The 17,331-nt window shown below is 40.6% G+C and overlaps 1 protein-coding gene across 3 annotated transcripts in view; it reads left to right on the forward strand.

The window, feature by feature from the left end:
- The first annotated feature begins 2,146 nt into the window (after positions 1-2,146).
- spsb4a (splA/ryanodine receptor domain and SOCS box containing 4a) overlaps positions 2,147-17,331 on the forward strand; it is a 36,199-nt gene continuing 21,014 nt past the window's right edge. Inside the window, exons 1-3 of one of the 3 annotated variants that reach the window (XM_053233594.1) lie at positions 2,147-2,612; positions 12,978-13,047; positions 14,116-14,934. In XM_053233594.1, the coding sequence (XP_053089569.1) occupies positions 14,229-14,934 (706 nt within the window). In that variant the 5' untranslated portion in view covers positions 2,147-2,612; positions 12,978-13,047; positions 14,116-14,228. Of the gene's footprint in view, positions 2,624-12,977; positions 13,048-14,115; positions 14,935-17,331 lie in introns of all 3 variants that reach the window. The other 2 variants (XM_026936134.3, XM_053233593.1) reach the window with 2 other exon arrangements.

A 17,331-nucleotide genomic window follows, 5' to 3' on the forward strand; every position in this document is an offset into this window, starting at 1 on the left:
TGCTGATTTAAGTGAAAGTATTGTGTTTGGTTGGTACACACACACACACACACACACACACACAAACACACACACATAGTATCATTTTTACTTTAATGAGATGTAGGAGTGATTCGTGTCCTGTCATACCCTGACAAAAGAAGAGCATGAACCCTACGGTACCTACATGACCCCTGTGTGTGTGTGTGTGTGTGTGTGTGTGTTGTTCACAGTGTGAGACGATATGTAATGCATAAGCAGTACACAAACCAGGCAGCAAGCAAAACAGTTTTGTCATCCATCCGCTCACTTCCTGACCTGCCTGTCCATCTTTGCTAGTGTGTACACCATCTGTGCTGGCTATTTGACGTTGGCCAGATGAGCATCCCCCTCTCTTTTTCTTTCTCTACCTCTGTGCTCCTCCCCCAACCCCTCCATCCCTCCATCCCTCCATCCCCCAGCTCCATCCCTTCATTGTGGACAATTGGCTGACTTTATTTGTGACACGTGCTTTGCCAGAAGGTCTTTGTCATCATCCCCCCCATTTGGATTGCTTCGAAGGCCCCTTATCTTTGCGAGTGTGTGGGTTGCGGAGGACCCCTTTTGTCCCTCGGATTAACCCCCCCATTTTTTTTTTTCTTTCCCCACCACATGCTGCTCCTAAAGTGTTAAAACTCCCTCAAGCAGAAAACGAGGGGGCAATTTACAGCCTGCATGGTCAAGAAAAGATGAACAGAAAGTTAAACTGAGAGAGATAGAACTCTTTTTCTCTCAATTCCAATATCAGCTCCTTCCTCTGTACCAGGTTTTTTTATTAGCTGATATACAGGAAAATAAATTAAGCAAGGTCAAATTAAGTATTTATGAGATTTCCGTTGAGTTAATAGACGAGGCCTGGAAACGATTCATTTTCCCAACCATGCCGCTTGATCTTTTCGTAGGTTTATGATGTGAAAAACCATCCCAACTTCCTCATAGTGTGATGACTGGCAGCTTGTCTTTTCAAGCTGGCTTTCCCAAGGGTTATTTCTAGAACCGCAGTGACCAGCTCGCACGTTTTTGAAGGATGTAATAGTGTTTTAATGTGTCTGCGGCTGGAAATGTGTGTGCACGGTTTTACAGCCTTTCTTTCATACCAGGAAAAGGGGTCTGAAAAGGGTGATTGAGTTTGCTAGTAGAGTTGCGGAAAAGGGGGTCAGCTTCTGGTAGAGAGATGTGAAAAGCTACGCCGCTCTATTTCACTCTCTTTTAGTCTGTCTTTCTCTGTGTGTCGTAGGAGAGGAAGTGGACAGGAAGCACATATCATTCTGTAAGTCTGAATGTACACACACTCAACAGGAGGGCGGAGTGTGTGTTTTAAGGTTGTAATGAGTCATGGGTGTTGAAGAGAGACATTTAGCACAGGGATTGTCTTTCACTAGACCGAGCTATGTATTTTTTTTTTAAAAAAAATACTGTAGCAGAGACGATAAACGTATGGGAAAAATCTTTCAGCAACTCTAGGGTCACTCTAGGGTTCTGGTAGCTATAGGGTTACAAATATTTGCACAGAAAGGGGAACGTTTTCAAAGGTGTTAGTAAATTTTTCTTTTTATGTACACCCTCTGGTCTGATTAGCTAACTGACCACATGGCTCGTTTAAAGAAAAGTTCAAAATAAATATTCTCATTTATTCAGAGTCCATGGCGCTAGTCATACGTGGTAACACGTTAAGTGTTAAAACGAAACAAAACATAACCAATCCCAATGGTGTTACTTATAGCTATAAACTAGTCGTTAATGGTTATGCATTAAGAGGTAATTGTTGCCATTCAGTCATGTTAGATGCGTATCCAGTGTTTTGTTAGCAAGGAAATTTATCTAACTGTACCTTCACAAATTTTAGCTGGTTTCATGTGGATGCTTGGATATTGTTTCTTATAAGGATTTTAAGAAATGTAGACGGAGACAGTTGGTGTAAAAAGAAAGAAAAGCAAACAAAAGATGCGCTTTCTACATTCATAGTGAAGTCGTGAGTACCAAATTAGAGAAGCGTGTGTGTTCTTGTCCTGCTCCCCGTGTATCTTTCTGGCTTTCTGATTGGCCAAGGAAGGCAGAGTGTGAGAGTTGGGGGTGGGGCAAGGGGCGTACTCTCTCTCTCTCTCTCTCTCTCTCTCTGTCTGTCTCTGTCTCTCTCTCTCTCTCTCTCTTCTCCTGTCCCTTCACTCCCTGTCTCTACTTGACAAGAACAGAAGATTGCTTTTCACCATGAGGCAGCTCTTGTGCTGCTGCTTCCTACAACGTCTACCTTTCTTCGTTCTCCCTCTCTCTGCCCCGTCCTCTTTCCCTTCATCCATGGGCTGATTGAACAAGAGGAGTTTCCGAGCTTGAACGGGACAGATTAGCCCCAAGGAGGGGGTTGCAGAAGAACAGAAGGGGGGTGACATCTCAGGGGAGACGCTTCTTTTCTCTTGCCTCAGCAGGGCAGGGAGAAAGAAAGACAAGAAAGGGAGAGGCAGCGTGCTCTTTTCAATGCAGAGGAGCTTTTTTCTTTCCTTGGGTTTCCTTTTATTCGCCCTGCTTTGTTTCTTCATTCCCCGTTGTCCCGAGTGCGGGGACAAAAGTGAACTACGGCGGACAGGACTTGCACAACAGTAAGCATTGTGTATGTATGTATGTGTGTATGTTTAAATGCAGGAAATTGAAGAAATGTGGGCATGCATTTGGTTTTTAATGTGTGTCTCGGAGTTCGGAAGATACAGGTGTTTCCTCTTCACACCTTCACACGTCTTTCTGTCTCTTGGTCTCTCTTAATGTCTTTCTATGTTGGCTTTAATTCCTCTAATGGAAGGAAGGCTTCTGGCCAAAAGGTATAATCTCTCTTTCTTTTCTCACCATTTTCGGGACCTTGGGAGTGTTAAATGCTCATACAGTAGGACAGTATAGCTGGTCAAGAAGAAAGACCTGCTGATAGTGCCAGGTGTGTGTGTGTGTGTGTGTGTGTGTGTGTGGGCTGTTTTCTCAGCTGCTTTGGTTTGATAAGATAAAGTGATTAGAGAATGAGTGCAAGACCTGGGGCTTTCTCGTCAGCTCTCCGTGCGTCACCTGCCGTCTGTTGCGTCTTCCTCCTGTCTTGTATGTCTCTCAGCGTGGGCGTGTGTGCTGTTCGAAAATGCAGGTTTTTTTTTTTTTTTTTTTTTGGAAAAGGATCACCTCTGGAATGAGACTTGAATGCTCCTTATTGTGTCCTCGGCTTGTGTGCGTGTGTGTGTGTGTGTGTGTGTGTGTGTGTGTGTGTGTGTGAGGGTATGTTCTCTCAGCTCTGTGTGTTTGTGGCTGCCAGTTGCCAGCAGACGAATGTGTTTATATTAGCTAAGAGTTGAAGTAGTGAAGCTAACTCCAGATGGTAGTTTAGTGTGTGTGTGCAGGTTTGGTTGGGACGAGCACACTTTGGCATATGTGCATGTTTGCGCGTGTGTGTGTGTGTGTGTGTGTGTGTGTGTGTGTGTGTGTGACCCCAGCAGGCTGAAAACATTGCACTTCTGGATGGAAAACACATCTATATCTGTGTAAGCATTGGACTGAAACAGGGGAGGGACACATTTGGCCTCAGCTGTGCCTAAGAACGACCCATGATATGTGTCAAACTATTCCAGTGTGTGTGTGTGTGTGTGTGTGTGTGTGTGTGTGTGTGTGTGTGTGTGTGTGTGTTTGTTTTGTGGACAGGCCTTATTGGACAGAAAACAGTCCATGTAAAACAGGGCATTTGTGTGTATGTGTGTGTTTGTGTGTATGTATGTATGTGTGTTTTGTGGACAGGCCTTATTGGACAGAAAACAGTCCAGTTCATCTGCCATGTAAAACAGGGCATGAGTGTGTGTGTGTATGTGCGTGTGTGTTCGTGTGTGTGTGTGTGTGTGTGTGTGTGGACTTTTGCAGTTGTCAGACTGCCTAGCCTCCAATTGCTGTCTCTCACACACTCCCCTCTGACACACTGTAGTTTCTCTCTACCATGACACACAGTCTCCACATGGCTGAGTGTTTCCTGAACTCTGCGTAGTTGAAAAAAAAAAAATTTACATTTCCCGTTGTATATTTACATTGATACCATGGCGATGTTGAATTCTCGACTGTGATTGGTCAAAAGGTGTTGATTAAAAAGCAAATCACAGGTTTATATTAATACACAAACATTAAATATACAATAACTATAAACTCATTTAAAAAAACTAAGACATGTCATTCAATAGTGAAAAAAATAATCGTTGGTAAATTACTGTGGTATAAGAGGAATAAAACACGTAGAGACGAGCTGTTATTAAAAAAAGTAATCACCTTCAGGATGGTCACAGTAACTCTGTTTCTTCACCAGCCATTAGAAAAGCAGAAATTTGCAAATATAGTAAGTTGCATTGAATTCCTAACCAGACTAAATTTACCCCGGGATGAAGAACTGCTATTAGCTTTAGCTAGCATTTGCTATCTAGCCTGTTAACCAGGGAACTTCTCTCACCAGTTCCACTAGCGAGAATCCCTGACACCATCTTAATGGCTGTTCCATAACTCTACTCGCTCAAGAGCGGTTTGTTAGATGACCGCTTAGTGCGATGACGGAACGAGTCGATGTAGACGTAGCAGAAATCATTGCAATCTGGTGATTTCATTCCCACTTCCGAAAAAAAATGAAGGACCGAGCGGTTTATAAGTGCAAACCAGAGCAATAGAGTAATACGATACTTTGGAAACAAAACACTTCATTTGCTTTATTTAGCTTTAAGTGTTGTTGATGCGATTTTGTTTGCATTGCTAAGTAGTTAGTAAGCTTATGTTTGTTCAGAAATGGTTTTCAATTAACCTTATCGTTTTAGTTTTTGCTTTTTTTAAGGTCAGATTGAAGATAGGGAAAGATCTAGCATACTAAAGATGCGACTAGCATCGCATAACATCACCATGCTTGCCATGTAGTCCATCTGGTGCTCTGTAGACTTGTCAGTTGATTGGAAAGGGACCACCGTAGCACCAGATATCATTTGGGTGGTGGATCATTCTCAGCACAGGAGCATGGCTATGATTCTGTACACACTGTACACTTATTAGACACAGTTAGCTTGCTGGCTCATTTTGTTAGAGTATATTTCGAGCCCAGATCTCATCCTGAATTTCCTGAAGATCATGGGAAGAAGAAAATGAAATTCTCTAATCATGGATGCTAGTTAACCACATTGTGTGTATTTGCTAATCCTATTCAGCTTGTTAGCAGAGAAACATTATAAACAATGAGATGATGATGTCTGAGATTCTTTTTTAGGTTTAAATGCATGTTTTCGTAGATGTTCAGTGTTGAAAAATGATAAAGAAAGAAGAGTTCAGATGGCTAAATGACCTTTGATTGAAGAGTGCCTTTAGACGTTACAGCTTCATTCAAAGCTTTGTGTGTGCTCCACAGTTTTCATTGTGCTTTCTTGGTCAAAGAACAACATCGACAACTACAAAAAAATCTATCGAGAACGTTTACTTGTGAACTGTTGATGTGGGTAATCCAATTTCCCACCTCTAGATTCATGTTTGTCCTGGCTGAACTTCATTTACCCCCGACCGAGTTTGGATGTGACAACCTCTGAAGGCCGTCTGCAGATTCCTCCGTCTGTGTGTCATCTCGCCAGTCAGATCATGTCACACATGTCGCACTTTAAAGACAGCCTCTCTCTATAAATCATTTCTTTTTTTAATAACCTGAGATTGAAAGAGTAACTGTGCCCGGCCAGCCTCTCCCGCCGCTTCCAGGACCTTCTAAGTGGGGAAAAAAAAACACCACCACCTGGCAGAACAGATGCCTGCTATTGGGATGGTGCATATTGGTCGCACAGCGTCTGTATATGTATGTGTGGAGGATACAGTTTGTCTCGGAGGACTGCGTGTGTGTATGTGTGGTGTGTTTAATTAGGGGAGTATGGACAGACGGAGTGAAGGGGAGAAATGATAGTACAGCTGTCCATCGGTCCGTCTTACTGCGTCAGAGAAGATGCAATCTATCGTGAGAGCGATAGATCTTCAAATCTAATAAAGTCAGTAAGTGGAGAGTAAACACCAGATGGTGAGTTTAGGTTCAGTGCCCTTTAACCGCCCCAACAGTCTGAGGTGAGAGCATCCAGCAACCCTCAAGACATACACACTACAGGTGGAAGACGACGCCACTACCTGCCTGCGATCTTTTCTAACAAATAGAGTTGGTTCATTTTTCCAAAATATAAACAAAATAGTAGACACATTTAAACCACCATGATGCTGACCAGTGATGCAGTTACTAAGCACTTCCACGAGCTTCATATCTGAACGACTAATGCGTTTAGAATACGTTATCAGGTAACGTGTAATGTATTCGCATTTGGTCACGTCCCTAATGCATACACAACACACATTCTTCACTCTCTATTATTTCAGCACACAAAGAACATTAATTCATTGCGAAGCCTTGCCAAACATGACAATTGTGTAAGGCCTGAGCCTTGTTATTCTTCTGATTTATGCTGTGTTTGACCTTTTGCCCATCTTCTTGGTTTGTTCTTTGGATTATCCTTTGGCCTGCTTGCACTGTGATTTCCCATGTTCTGAGTAATGCCTGGTTGCAGACGTTGATCTAGATTGTAATTTCAATTTGTATGTTTGCTTTTGGTATTAAGAACATGGACTCTAACGCTCTCTTAGAGTCTAATTACAAAAAAAAAACAAATTGGATGAGCTAAGAGCTACGATAGATGTTCTTCAGTTTCTACGCACTGTATGTGGTGAGCTACAATAGCACATGCATTGAGGAAATAGTTTCCATGACACATAAGAACAAGGTCCATTAAATTAAGAGTATTCTCCTGAATGCAGAAGCTGTTGCATATAAGAGAGCTACAAAGAGGCAAAAAAACAATACGGACATAAACTAGAGCAATAGAAACAACTGAAACATTGGAGAAGAGCAACGGTTCTTTCCTGGATGAACTAAACAACTTTCATGCTTTCACCCAAAACGTGTTTTTATTAAAGACCTTCATTACTTTCTATTCTGAATAATCAATAGCTGGATGTGGCAGTTCCAGAAAAATATCATTAGGCTTACCCTTTTAACCTCATTAAAAAACTAGATTCAAAGATTATGCAGAAACACTTCAACACTCGACTCTCAATTTGCTGTGTCCTATTCTCAGTGAACTGTATTAATTAATATAATTTTGGAATTTTGCCCTCTCAGGATAGAAAAGTGCTGTTGCAAGGTCCTGAATAGTATTTTATAAAACATGTATTGTTCTTTGCCTTCTTGTGCTTCTCATTTGCATGGATTAATCTCATGGCTGTTAAGGCGTACAGAGAGAATTCAGGGCTGCGTCCCAAACCACATAATGCTCTTAAGTATTATGCCTAAATAGTAATGACTATAACGGTGTATTGACAAACTAATTAGTCCGGTAGTTTGTGGTTTGAGGATAAAATTAAATGCTGATGTTTCCTCTCTATAACAGAAATATAATGAGAATTAAAAAAGAAATAAAGAAAAATTTTATTATGCACGTTGATGTGACTATAAGTGAGTTACTGAGTACCAGATGAAAGACAAAACCTCTCGGTTGCTTGACTGTGATCCCAGAATGCACTGCTGCGTCGGCTCTCGTCTCACAGCACGCTGCTCTGCAGGATCACATGTGTATCAGAGATGAGTCTGTGTACCTATGAGGCCGATAGACACAAACAAGTCCATTAACTTTAGCTAGCTCTTTAAAGTATAGTATGGAGAGCAAAACGATCAGCTCTGATCACTTCTGATGTATGTATTTTTTTATTACCTAGATGAATTCTCCATCAATTTTATTTTATAATCGGTATATTTTGTTCTCCAGCTTGTCAAGCACATTAGGCATGAGCCAGATAGGATTAGCATGCTAGCCAAAACACTGATCAATAAATATAAGTTTTACACTGAGGTCGAGCAGATGCCCTTGATGACTCACTTTTGCCTGAGTGTGAAGTACAAAAATACAAAAATTTACACGAACACGTTCCATTAGTCACTAGCCAGATATCACGAGTTCTGAGTTCACAACTGGGTAATGATACAAATTCCACAATGAAGATAAATAGACTGACTTCCTATTAAATGAGAAAACCTGAAGAGGAAGAATAAAGCAAATACTCTATCAGTCTTGAATTCTTTTCCTATAAAATCAGACTCTTTCACTCTCACACTCCCATTTCCTTTGCCTACACTCTCACTGACTTTCTCTCCTCTGATTGGCTTAATTTTGTGCTGACAGTGTATTATTTCTGTATTAAATATACATCTAACAACTGCCTCATTAGCACTTTCATTAGTTAAGACACCTAGCTAACTGATTTAGCTGGCTAGTCAATGTATTTAACCGTAGCCAAACATGTCTAAATATACCACACCAAAACCATTTTGTTCATTTCCGAGTTATCTACATGGGTAATGCTGCTAAAGGTTTGCCAAAGAAGTTGGACCAAAGACGTGGAGCTTATTTTATCTAACATTACTAACTGGGCTCATATGTAATGGTCCCCAAAAACACAGAAGTCTGGGTAAAATTAAAACATTTGTGCTGTGTTGACAAATTTGTCCCAAAAATGGGGCGCCACACTTGAAGCTCCTCCCTCTTCCTAGTTAACCTCCTATCCTATTTCCCTACTTATGACAGTGTTTCTGCACCAACTCCCTGTTTCCTCCCTGCTATGTCAGACCTAGCTGTCTAGCACAACACAAAAGCCCAAGTTCTCAGTGTTCTACCTTTATTGCAGTTTAATAATCACTCTTCATGCCATATTTTCACGTCTAAGGCATGATCTGCGCTCACAAACACCAATCTAATTGTAGAATAAGTTTAAAACATAGAAAAAAACCCATTGTGGAAGGTTCCAACTACACCATGCATGGAACCTCCATGGACAGTGTACAGTGTGGAGATATGGAAGACTCTGCAAGGTTGCAGGTCCGAAACAATATCAGGTTGCGTCCGTTGGGAATGCACCAAGGGACTGGGCGTAACTGTCCCAAAGAAAATCACAACCGATGGTTTCAATGACTGTAGGAGAGTAGCACTCAAGTACTTCTGAAAGCGTTTTGAGAGGATGGTTTTCTTATCACCACTCCACATCCAGTGATGATGAGATCTTCATTGCCTTACACATTGCCTTGTCCCTCTTGGCGAGTAAGTCATCGATTATTCCTTAGCAGATTGCTCAACACAATCATCCCCACCACAGTGCCACACAATTTGTATAGCTTTGTCACTGGATGTTGGATTTTCTCGCAAGCCAACCCCAGACTTTTCGAAGAGGTAAGGTCACTTCTTATGCTGATTATATATACTTGAATAACCAAGGATGGATTCTCAGTCCCTTGCTCTTCACGCTCCAAGAATGTGTCAACATTCATGATGGCAATAATACAGATCATCTGTATACAGGTAGCTGTATACATAACATAGTCATGAAATTCTTGCCAATTTCTATTAATGTACCATTGAATGCACCCTCACCAATTGCAGTATAGTAAAAAAAACTACACTGCCCAAAACCCCCAAACCTCTAAACAAGTGGAACAACCTTTAAATAGACTTGAATTGAAAACTATAGTGAATTTTCGTGGTTACACAATTGCACTTTTTGACCATATAGTACTCAGTCATAGCAGGGAATTACTTATAATCGCACTATTGGGTTCCCTTTTGAGTCTGGTTCCTCTCAAGGTTTCTTCCTCATGTCGTCTCAGGGAGTTTTTTCTCACCACCATCACCTCTGGCTCGCTCATTAGGGATAAATTTATACATTTAAAACTTATATGCTGCTTTGTGACAATGTCCAAAGTTAAAAGCGCTATATAAATAAAATTGAATTGAATTAATGTGGATAGACCAGACCACCATGAGCACAGCTTTCCCAGCACTTAAAGACATTGCTCACATATGGGTTTCTTCCTGCAATAGCATTAAAGTCCACACCTGCCCCCAGCACCGCCTGTTCACACTCCTGTCGTCTGACAAATGGTACAAGGTTTTTGAGATCAAGGATAACATCTAGCCAATGTCAGCACAATGTGTGCAAATTACATTCAGCTCATTTGCTAATCGGAAAGACTTCGCGACAAAGACAGTTCGGATCACTGTTAATGCATTTTCTCAATATTCCTCTTCTTTCATACAAGTTGAAATATTTACTCCATTGCAGTTTGTTGTGTGTTACTGCCTTAATGAAGCCCTATAAAAGTAGGTTCTGCTGATTAATTGCAGGAAGAAAGCTGTGTGACGTGAATCTGTTTGTCGCATGGGGATAACGTAGAGATTAAATATATCATCACGACGAGCGAGGGCGCTGTCTTATGACACTGATGAGATTAAATCAGTGTTGAACCAACATCTTCCCAAGGTCATTGCTCTAAACCAGCTGATTTCCAGTACAGTAGTTTATACATATTCACATTTTTTTTTTTTAATGTAAGGAATAAAACACAACAGGGGAAAATAATCAACAACAGAGTGGTGTGATGAAGCTGAAGCTGCTATTTCACACTAACAGCACATCCCAAAGCATTTTTTTCATCGTATACAAGACAGCAATTTGCTAATGCTAACAACACGTTATTTACTAAATGCATTTAGATTTACAAGGTCATTCCAGTTATCCTATCATATTATAAACACTCGTTCCCTTACCAGCCTCGCTTTCTCTCTCTCTTTAGTTTATAAAATAAAAATTGCAGCTGCTCATGTTACCAAAAAAAAAAAAAAAAAACCTACAACTCCTCCCACACCCCCTTAAACGAACAACTTTACCTCTTACTGTTAAAGCGCTGAAGCTGGAGACTCTTTCCAAAAATGCTAAATAAACATTTCCTTAGAGCAAACCTCACCATATCAATGGAAAAAGATGAGACGATGTTATTCCAATCCCATCAGGAGTCAGTCTGCTGTTGTTGTAGCCCATCCATCTCATGGTTCAATGTGGTTTTTGTTCTGAGATGCTTTTTTGCTCACCACGGTTGTAAAGAGTAGTTATTTGACTTCCTGTCAGCTCAAACCAAAGCAAATGTGTCAAAGCAAAAGTGTATTGCCAGAGCAAAATGTTGCACAATTTTTTTTTTTTTTTAATTGTCAGAGCAAAAGTATTTTGAAAGAATTTCACAACCAAACAAACTGTCCCATGGACTGTCTATAAAATATACAGAGAAAATAATTTAAAAAAAAAACACATAGTGTTGCCTGTATCCACTAATATTACCACTGAGCATTTTGTAACATAGCGGTTTGATTCACAACTGCGCTGATCTAAGAGTCAATAGATTCTGACTGTGGTACATTTCGGAAAGAAAACCGAGGTCTGGCAAAGAAGCAATGACACTAATGAGGCCCAATAAGTGACTCCTCTGTTTTTGTAACTTTGTGTGCGGCTGTTTCTTATGCGGTTGGGTAGTTAAGGACCATATTCATGGTCCATTAGGAGGTAGTTATTACTGTCATAACATCAGTATGTTCTGCATCATTAAGCCCAATATGCAAGTTTATAACTGATGTCATTTATGTTTTACAGCCTCTGGATGACTTCAGTTGTGTTGTCATTAGTTCTTATAATGTGAATTAGTCACTTGGATGGAATTTGTCAGACGTCTTCTCTGACAAGCATTTCCCTGACTCAATAAAGCAGTGAAGCATTATTGATGCATAACGATTGGCTGTGTCCAAATGACAAATTCAGAAAAGCGGAATGCTTAAAGCTTTCTGCATACTTCCATGTCCATTTGTGCACTTTGGCACCAGACCTTACTGGAAAGAACTGATCTGGAAAAAACTTCTTTCATCAGGGTTTTTTTTTTTTTTATTTGTCTGTCTCCATCACTTCCTTTCTCTTATGATGGCAGTACAAGCGCCCTTTTATGAGTCTCTTAATTGTACCTCAGCACAGCACACATCTAGTAACTTTGCAATGATGTCAGGATCAAATTATGCAAACCGACTAATTTTACTTTGCTACTGTAATGAAGTCTGGTTTTTAAGTATCTGTACTTTACTTTCACATAATACTTTTGACTTTTACTCCCTCGTTTCTATTTCAACAGTAAAATCTTTCTACCTTTCACTACTACACTGAGATCTGATATCCATCACTGTAATCTATCACATCTAGGAAGTTTGTATTTGTGAAAGCTAGCTATTAGCCTTCAGCTGGTTGGTTTGCTTGTTAGACTTATTAGCATGCTAGCTAACATTTGAGAGATTAGCAATAAAGCTGTTTTTAGTTTGCCTTAGCTAGTCTTGGTTTCTCGGTGAAAGGGGCACTAGTTTATTATCAGGAAGTAACATCAGACGTGAATCATTCTTGTACTTTTACTTACATGCTTGAGATAAATTTAAGAGTTTATACTTTAACGTGTGTGACTAATTTGAAACTGTAGACTTGTGTATTTGTTTACCTCCTCCTCAAACTGCCGATACAAGGACAGGAATCTCTGAGAGTTTTGACGTTTTGAGGACACAAGTCTCCACAAGGAAAACTTACTGTGTCTAAAGTAAAAAAAAAAAAAGTAATAAAAGTGCGTTTTTCTATCTGTGTGTGAGTGTGTACTGTGCCTATATTTGAATCACCACTTATTTCCTTTTTTCCAGGAACTGTTTGATCATAGTCTGGATAAGTGTGCATGCTGACGTAATATTTGTCACCTTTTTGTCTTCTTTGTGAGGGAGCATGTAGTCACACTGTTTGTATATCTTAGTGGGGACCAAATTTCCAGGCAAGGACAGGAATATCTAACATTTCTGACATCATTTATTTAAATAAATTAAAAGTAGCAAAAGATTTCATTTTGTTTACTGAGGTTAAGGGTAGGGTTAGGATTATATTTACATTCTGGCATAGCATTAATTAGCTGCGATCATATTTTAGCCAATAGAAGGTCCTCACAAGGATAGTAAGACTAAAGTGTGTGTGTGTGTGTGTGTGTGTGTTTGTCTTTGTTGTGTTGCCAGCTGGATCCTTTGGAAAAAAGGTTCTTATTGCTTTGAACGGGAAGCATCTACTCATTCCTGGAAAAAGAAAGTGCGTCACTCACTGTAGGAGGACCTGCATGATAGCACTTCATACTGCTCTGTAGCTTTAGCACATCTTCATCACTACCTCTATCATACATCATCTCTCTTCTCTCTTCTTTGATTTCAGCCTGACCATTAAAGGAGACCAAAATGCTTTTGTGGCCAGCAGAAGCACTTCCAGTTAGCACTATAGAGTTAAATCCAGTCATGCTGCCTGATTCCTACTAGCTTTAATTAATTGGCCACATTAGGACTTGATGAAGTATGCTTTTAACGTGGAAACAGCTCTATGACTTTTTCTCTTATGCAAACCAGGACCTTTCTCTAGCTATTTAATGCATAGACCTCTAAAGCCGTCAAAGCTGAGTGTGTGGAAATAAGTTATTACCTGCTTTGTTCCCTCCTTGCTTTGTTTTTGCGTGCTACAGCTCTTCTGAAAAGAGCCTCATTAAATATGAATTGGCTACATTTCTAGAAAGTTCTATCACAATATCGTAGAGTGCTGCTGCTTCATCCAGCAGTAAGAGGCAGCTACATTTTTCTAGTATTTTAGTGCTCAAGTACTTACAGTGGTCTTGAAATATATTGTTTTATACCATATACAGCTCTGCTGAATGCTCGATTCTAATGTTGAATAATTTTCTCTGGTAATGGCAGTAGTAGAATTAGTGTATTCTATTTATCTGCATGATCTTTTCTATGGTAAAAACTTACACTGGGACTTACACAGGGAGTACGCTCCACATAAATGTGCAGAATGTTAGGAGAAGTGAAGTGAAGAACTAACATGTTTTGCAGACTTTTCACAACATTAAAAGTAACTATAAACAGGTACGATGTATGATGTTCGATAATTTAAAAAAAATGAAAACATTGGCAAAAAAAAAAAACACTTCATGATGTGGTGTTATAGGAAAATAATCAACTTAGTGTTAGGCCACATCATACTATCCCATCGTTGATTATTTTCCTATAACAGCATGCCCCACCATTATATCCTTGTATATATATGTATATATAAAATTCACATACGTCTTTACATCGTTTCTAAAGTGTTGCCTGTGTTCCCTCTTAGGGCTTGTGTGAAGCTAGCATTTGCTGACCAGATTCAGTGGACACCATCCTGACACTTTGACGCTTTGATGAGGTAACAGTCAACCAATTTGCCCAACATCCCACTGAGGAACCATGGGCCAGAAGATTTCAGGAAGCATCAAGTCGGTGGACGTGAGAGGCGAGCCATCCTACCGCCCCTTACGGAGAGAACTCCGAGGTCCAGATTTCTTCAAGCCAGCCAGGCTCGACCTGCTGCTGGATATGCCAGCAGTGTCCTCCGAGCATCAGCTGCAGCATGCATGGAACCCAGATGATCGCTCTCTCAATATCTTCATCAAGGAAGATGACAAGCTGACTTTCCACCGCCACCCGGTGGCCCAGAGCACGGATTGCATCCGAGGGCGAGTGGGCTATACGCGTGGCCTTCACGTTTGGCGCATCCATTGGCCCGCCCGGCAGCGGGGTACCCATGCCGTAGTGGGTGTGGCCACATCAGAGGCTCCTCTCCATTCGGTGGGATACACCTCTCTGGTAGGTAGTGACAGTGATTCCTGGGGCTGGGACCTGGGCCGCAACAAGCTCTACCACAACAGCAAAAACCAACCAGCTTCATCGGCACCCACCTACCCCAGCTTCCTGGAGCCTGAGGAAGCCTTTGTGCTCCCTGACACCCTGGTGGTGGTGCTGGATATGGACGAGGGGACACTTAGTTTCATGGTGGATGGACAGTACCTTGGAGTGGCCTTCAGGGGGCTCAAGGGAAAGAAGCTGTATCCCATCGTTAGTGCAGTATGGGGACACTGTGAGATCACCATGCGCTACATCAATGGCTTGGATCGTAAGTCTTTAAATTTTCACTTTTTTTCTTGCTAGTGACATATGAAGATTGTTGCTTTTTAATCCACCCTGTATAACACCTGGGCGACACCTAGACTTGAGGAATTTTAAAATCACAATAGGCAGAAATGTAGCCAAGTCCTTGACTTCACATTTTGTAAGGTAAAGCTTGATCACTGTCTAATGAAATTTTGTTATCCTTATATGACATTAGAAACTTGTTTCTTGTTTTAGGACTTATATTGATTTCTACTATAGAATAGATTCTTACATAGATTTGAATATGGGCAGTTCTCCAGTTTGTTCCTGCCTCCCAAAAACATGCCAGTAGGTGGATTAGCAACTCTAAATTGCCCCTAGCTGTAAATCCGTGTGTGCACGGTGCCTTGCAAAGGACTGGCATCCCATCCAGGATGTGTTTCTGCCTTGCGTCCAGTGTTCCCAGGATCTACCGTGACCCTGACCTGACCTGAATGAAAATGTATGTTAATTAGCGGAGGACATATACCAGTGCGTGTCCACTTTTTGCTTTTAGAATAGCCACCATCGAGATGTACTTTTCCTATCTGGTGTGTGCGAAACACGTTTGTTAATCTGGCAGTGCCAGATGGCAACCGTCTGTGTGCAGATCACTGGTTTGTTGCCTTAAGGTGGCTGTTAGAAGCTGTTTGATAATCCAGCATCAAGCTTCTCTCATCCATAGAACAAACACCTTTGTGAACCATGTCTCATTTCCCTTGTGATAGTTTATTAGTGAACATGGTTTAACACACACTCCATTTAATGCTTTATAATCAATGGCAATGTCTGGATTAAATGCTCAGCCTGACACAGTGTCAGGTGACTGGGATAACCACATAGTCTTTGGGATTTATAAAGGACCATGAAAGGGGTCACCAAAAAAGCGGTCACTAATCAATTTTAAAATTTTAACCAACCCCATATGTAGTTGCTTTTCAGTCCTGTGTGGCAATTAATGTATCCTGGTCCATTTCCTTAAATGAAACTCTTTAAGTCCACGTATATTGGTGGAATATCTTTGCCTCTATCAGACCATGCTGCTTCATTTCAATGTGACTGAATCTTGGATAGTGAAATGTCTTCAGTTTAAATTATTGTCGTCTGCATTTTATATCACAGATGCCCCAGTACCACATTTTCAGTGTTTTTCTTGACTAGAGAAGTGCAGTTGAAATTATTTCCTTAAGGCTCTTTGGCCTTGTGTTGATCTTTGCAGGACGCCCACACTTAGCGATATTATCTGTGCTATTAAATTTCTTTTCATCTAAACTATCTCTCTGACTGTACAGTGATAGTGGGATTTAAAAAAAAACTCATAACATTTATATAAACATCATCAGAATTTCTTCTTAGATCTCTCTTAATCGGAATTTAGCTTTAGCATTTTTAATGTGTCACCTGACTTCGCGGTGGCATTTCCAAACCCAAAAATAGACCACCATAATGAGCAGAATGCTTCCATGACACATTTAAAAGGTTTTTTTTTTTTTTGTCCTATTAAGCTCACTTGCCCTTCCTTTTCCTGGAGTCGTCTTTTGTGTATTGGCTCTGTAGCGACAAAGCTGAGAACAACCAGCTCACAATTTAAAGTTGAAAGTAGTTACGGTTGATTTAACACAAAGGGATCCCATGCAAATTGTAATGGGGGAACTCAGCGTGCAGCCTAAGAAGTCTCAAACCTCATCAAAGCTTTGTTTAAGAGTCTGGGTTTATGGGAAGGGAAAGAACGATCTGTTCAGCCTTAAAAACAAGAAAAGAATGCAGAAACTTATTCCTCCTTTTTTTTTTTAGGGCTCTTGGCTCGGTTGATGAAAGCACTGGCGCATTTTCTTCCCATCATTTGTGACAGCGATGTGGAAAAAAACGATAGATAAGATGTAGTGCAGACATGAGTCTGTACATTGGTATTTGTTTGCAAATAAGGATTGTCCATCAGAATGTAATACATACCTCCCAATCAGAGTTAGAGTTCTCATTAATTAACTAGTAATGTCATAGCGTTAAACAAAATCAATCCAAGAGTCTTGACGCTTGACTTATGCTACAAGCTACTACCTAGTAAACCTTTATAGTAACCTGTTCATAGGCAGATGAGAGTTGACCACATAAAGTCATCCTGCTTACAGTCTAGCAGGTCATTTTGAATGATTTTAGATGTAAATTTGTACAACTGTTTATGATACAGCAGGTGTGTTAGCCGTCGCACACAGAAGAGCTAATATCTTTACCCAGGGTTGCCAGATTTCAGCAAAATTTCCAGCCCAACTACGACCAAATCTCGCAAACCACCCAAAAGATACTAGCTCCAAAAGTTTGGGCATTGCAAATCAAGAGGAGAGACATTTTACTTCTTTTTCTTAGCCTTTGCTTGGGAAAC

This window comes from Pangasianodon hypophthalmus, chromosome 4 (genome assembly GCF_027358585.1).
Source record: "Pangasianodon hypophthalmus isolate fPanHyp1 chromosome 4, fPanHyp1.pri, whole genome shotgun sequence".
Classification (NCBI taxonomy): Eukaryota; Metazoa; Chordata; class Actinopteri; order Siluriformes; family Pangasiidae; genus Pangasianodon; species Pangasianodon hypophthalmus.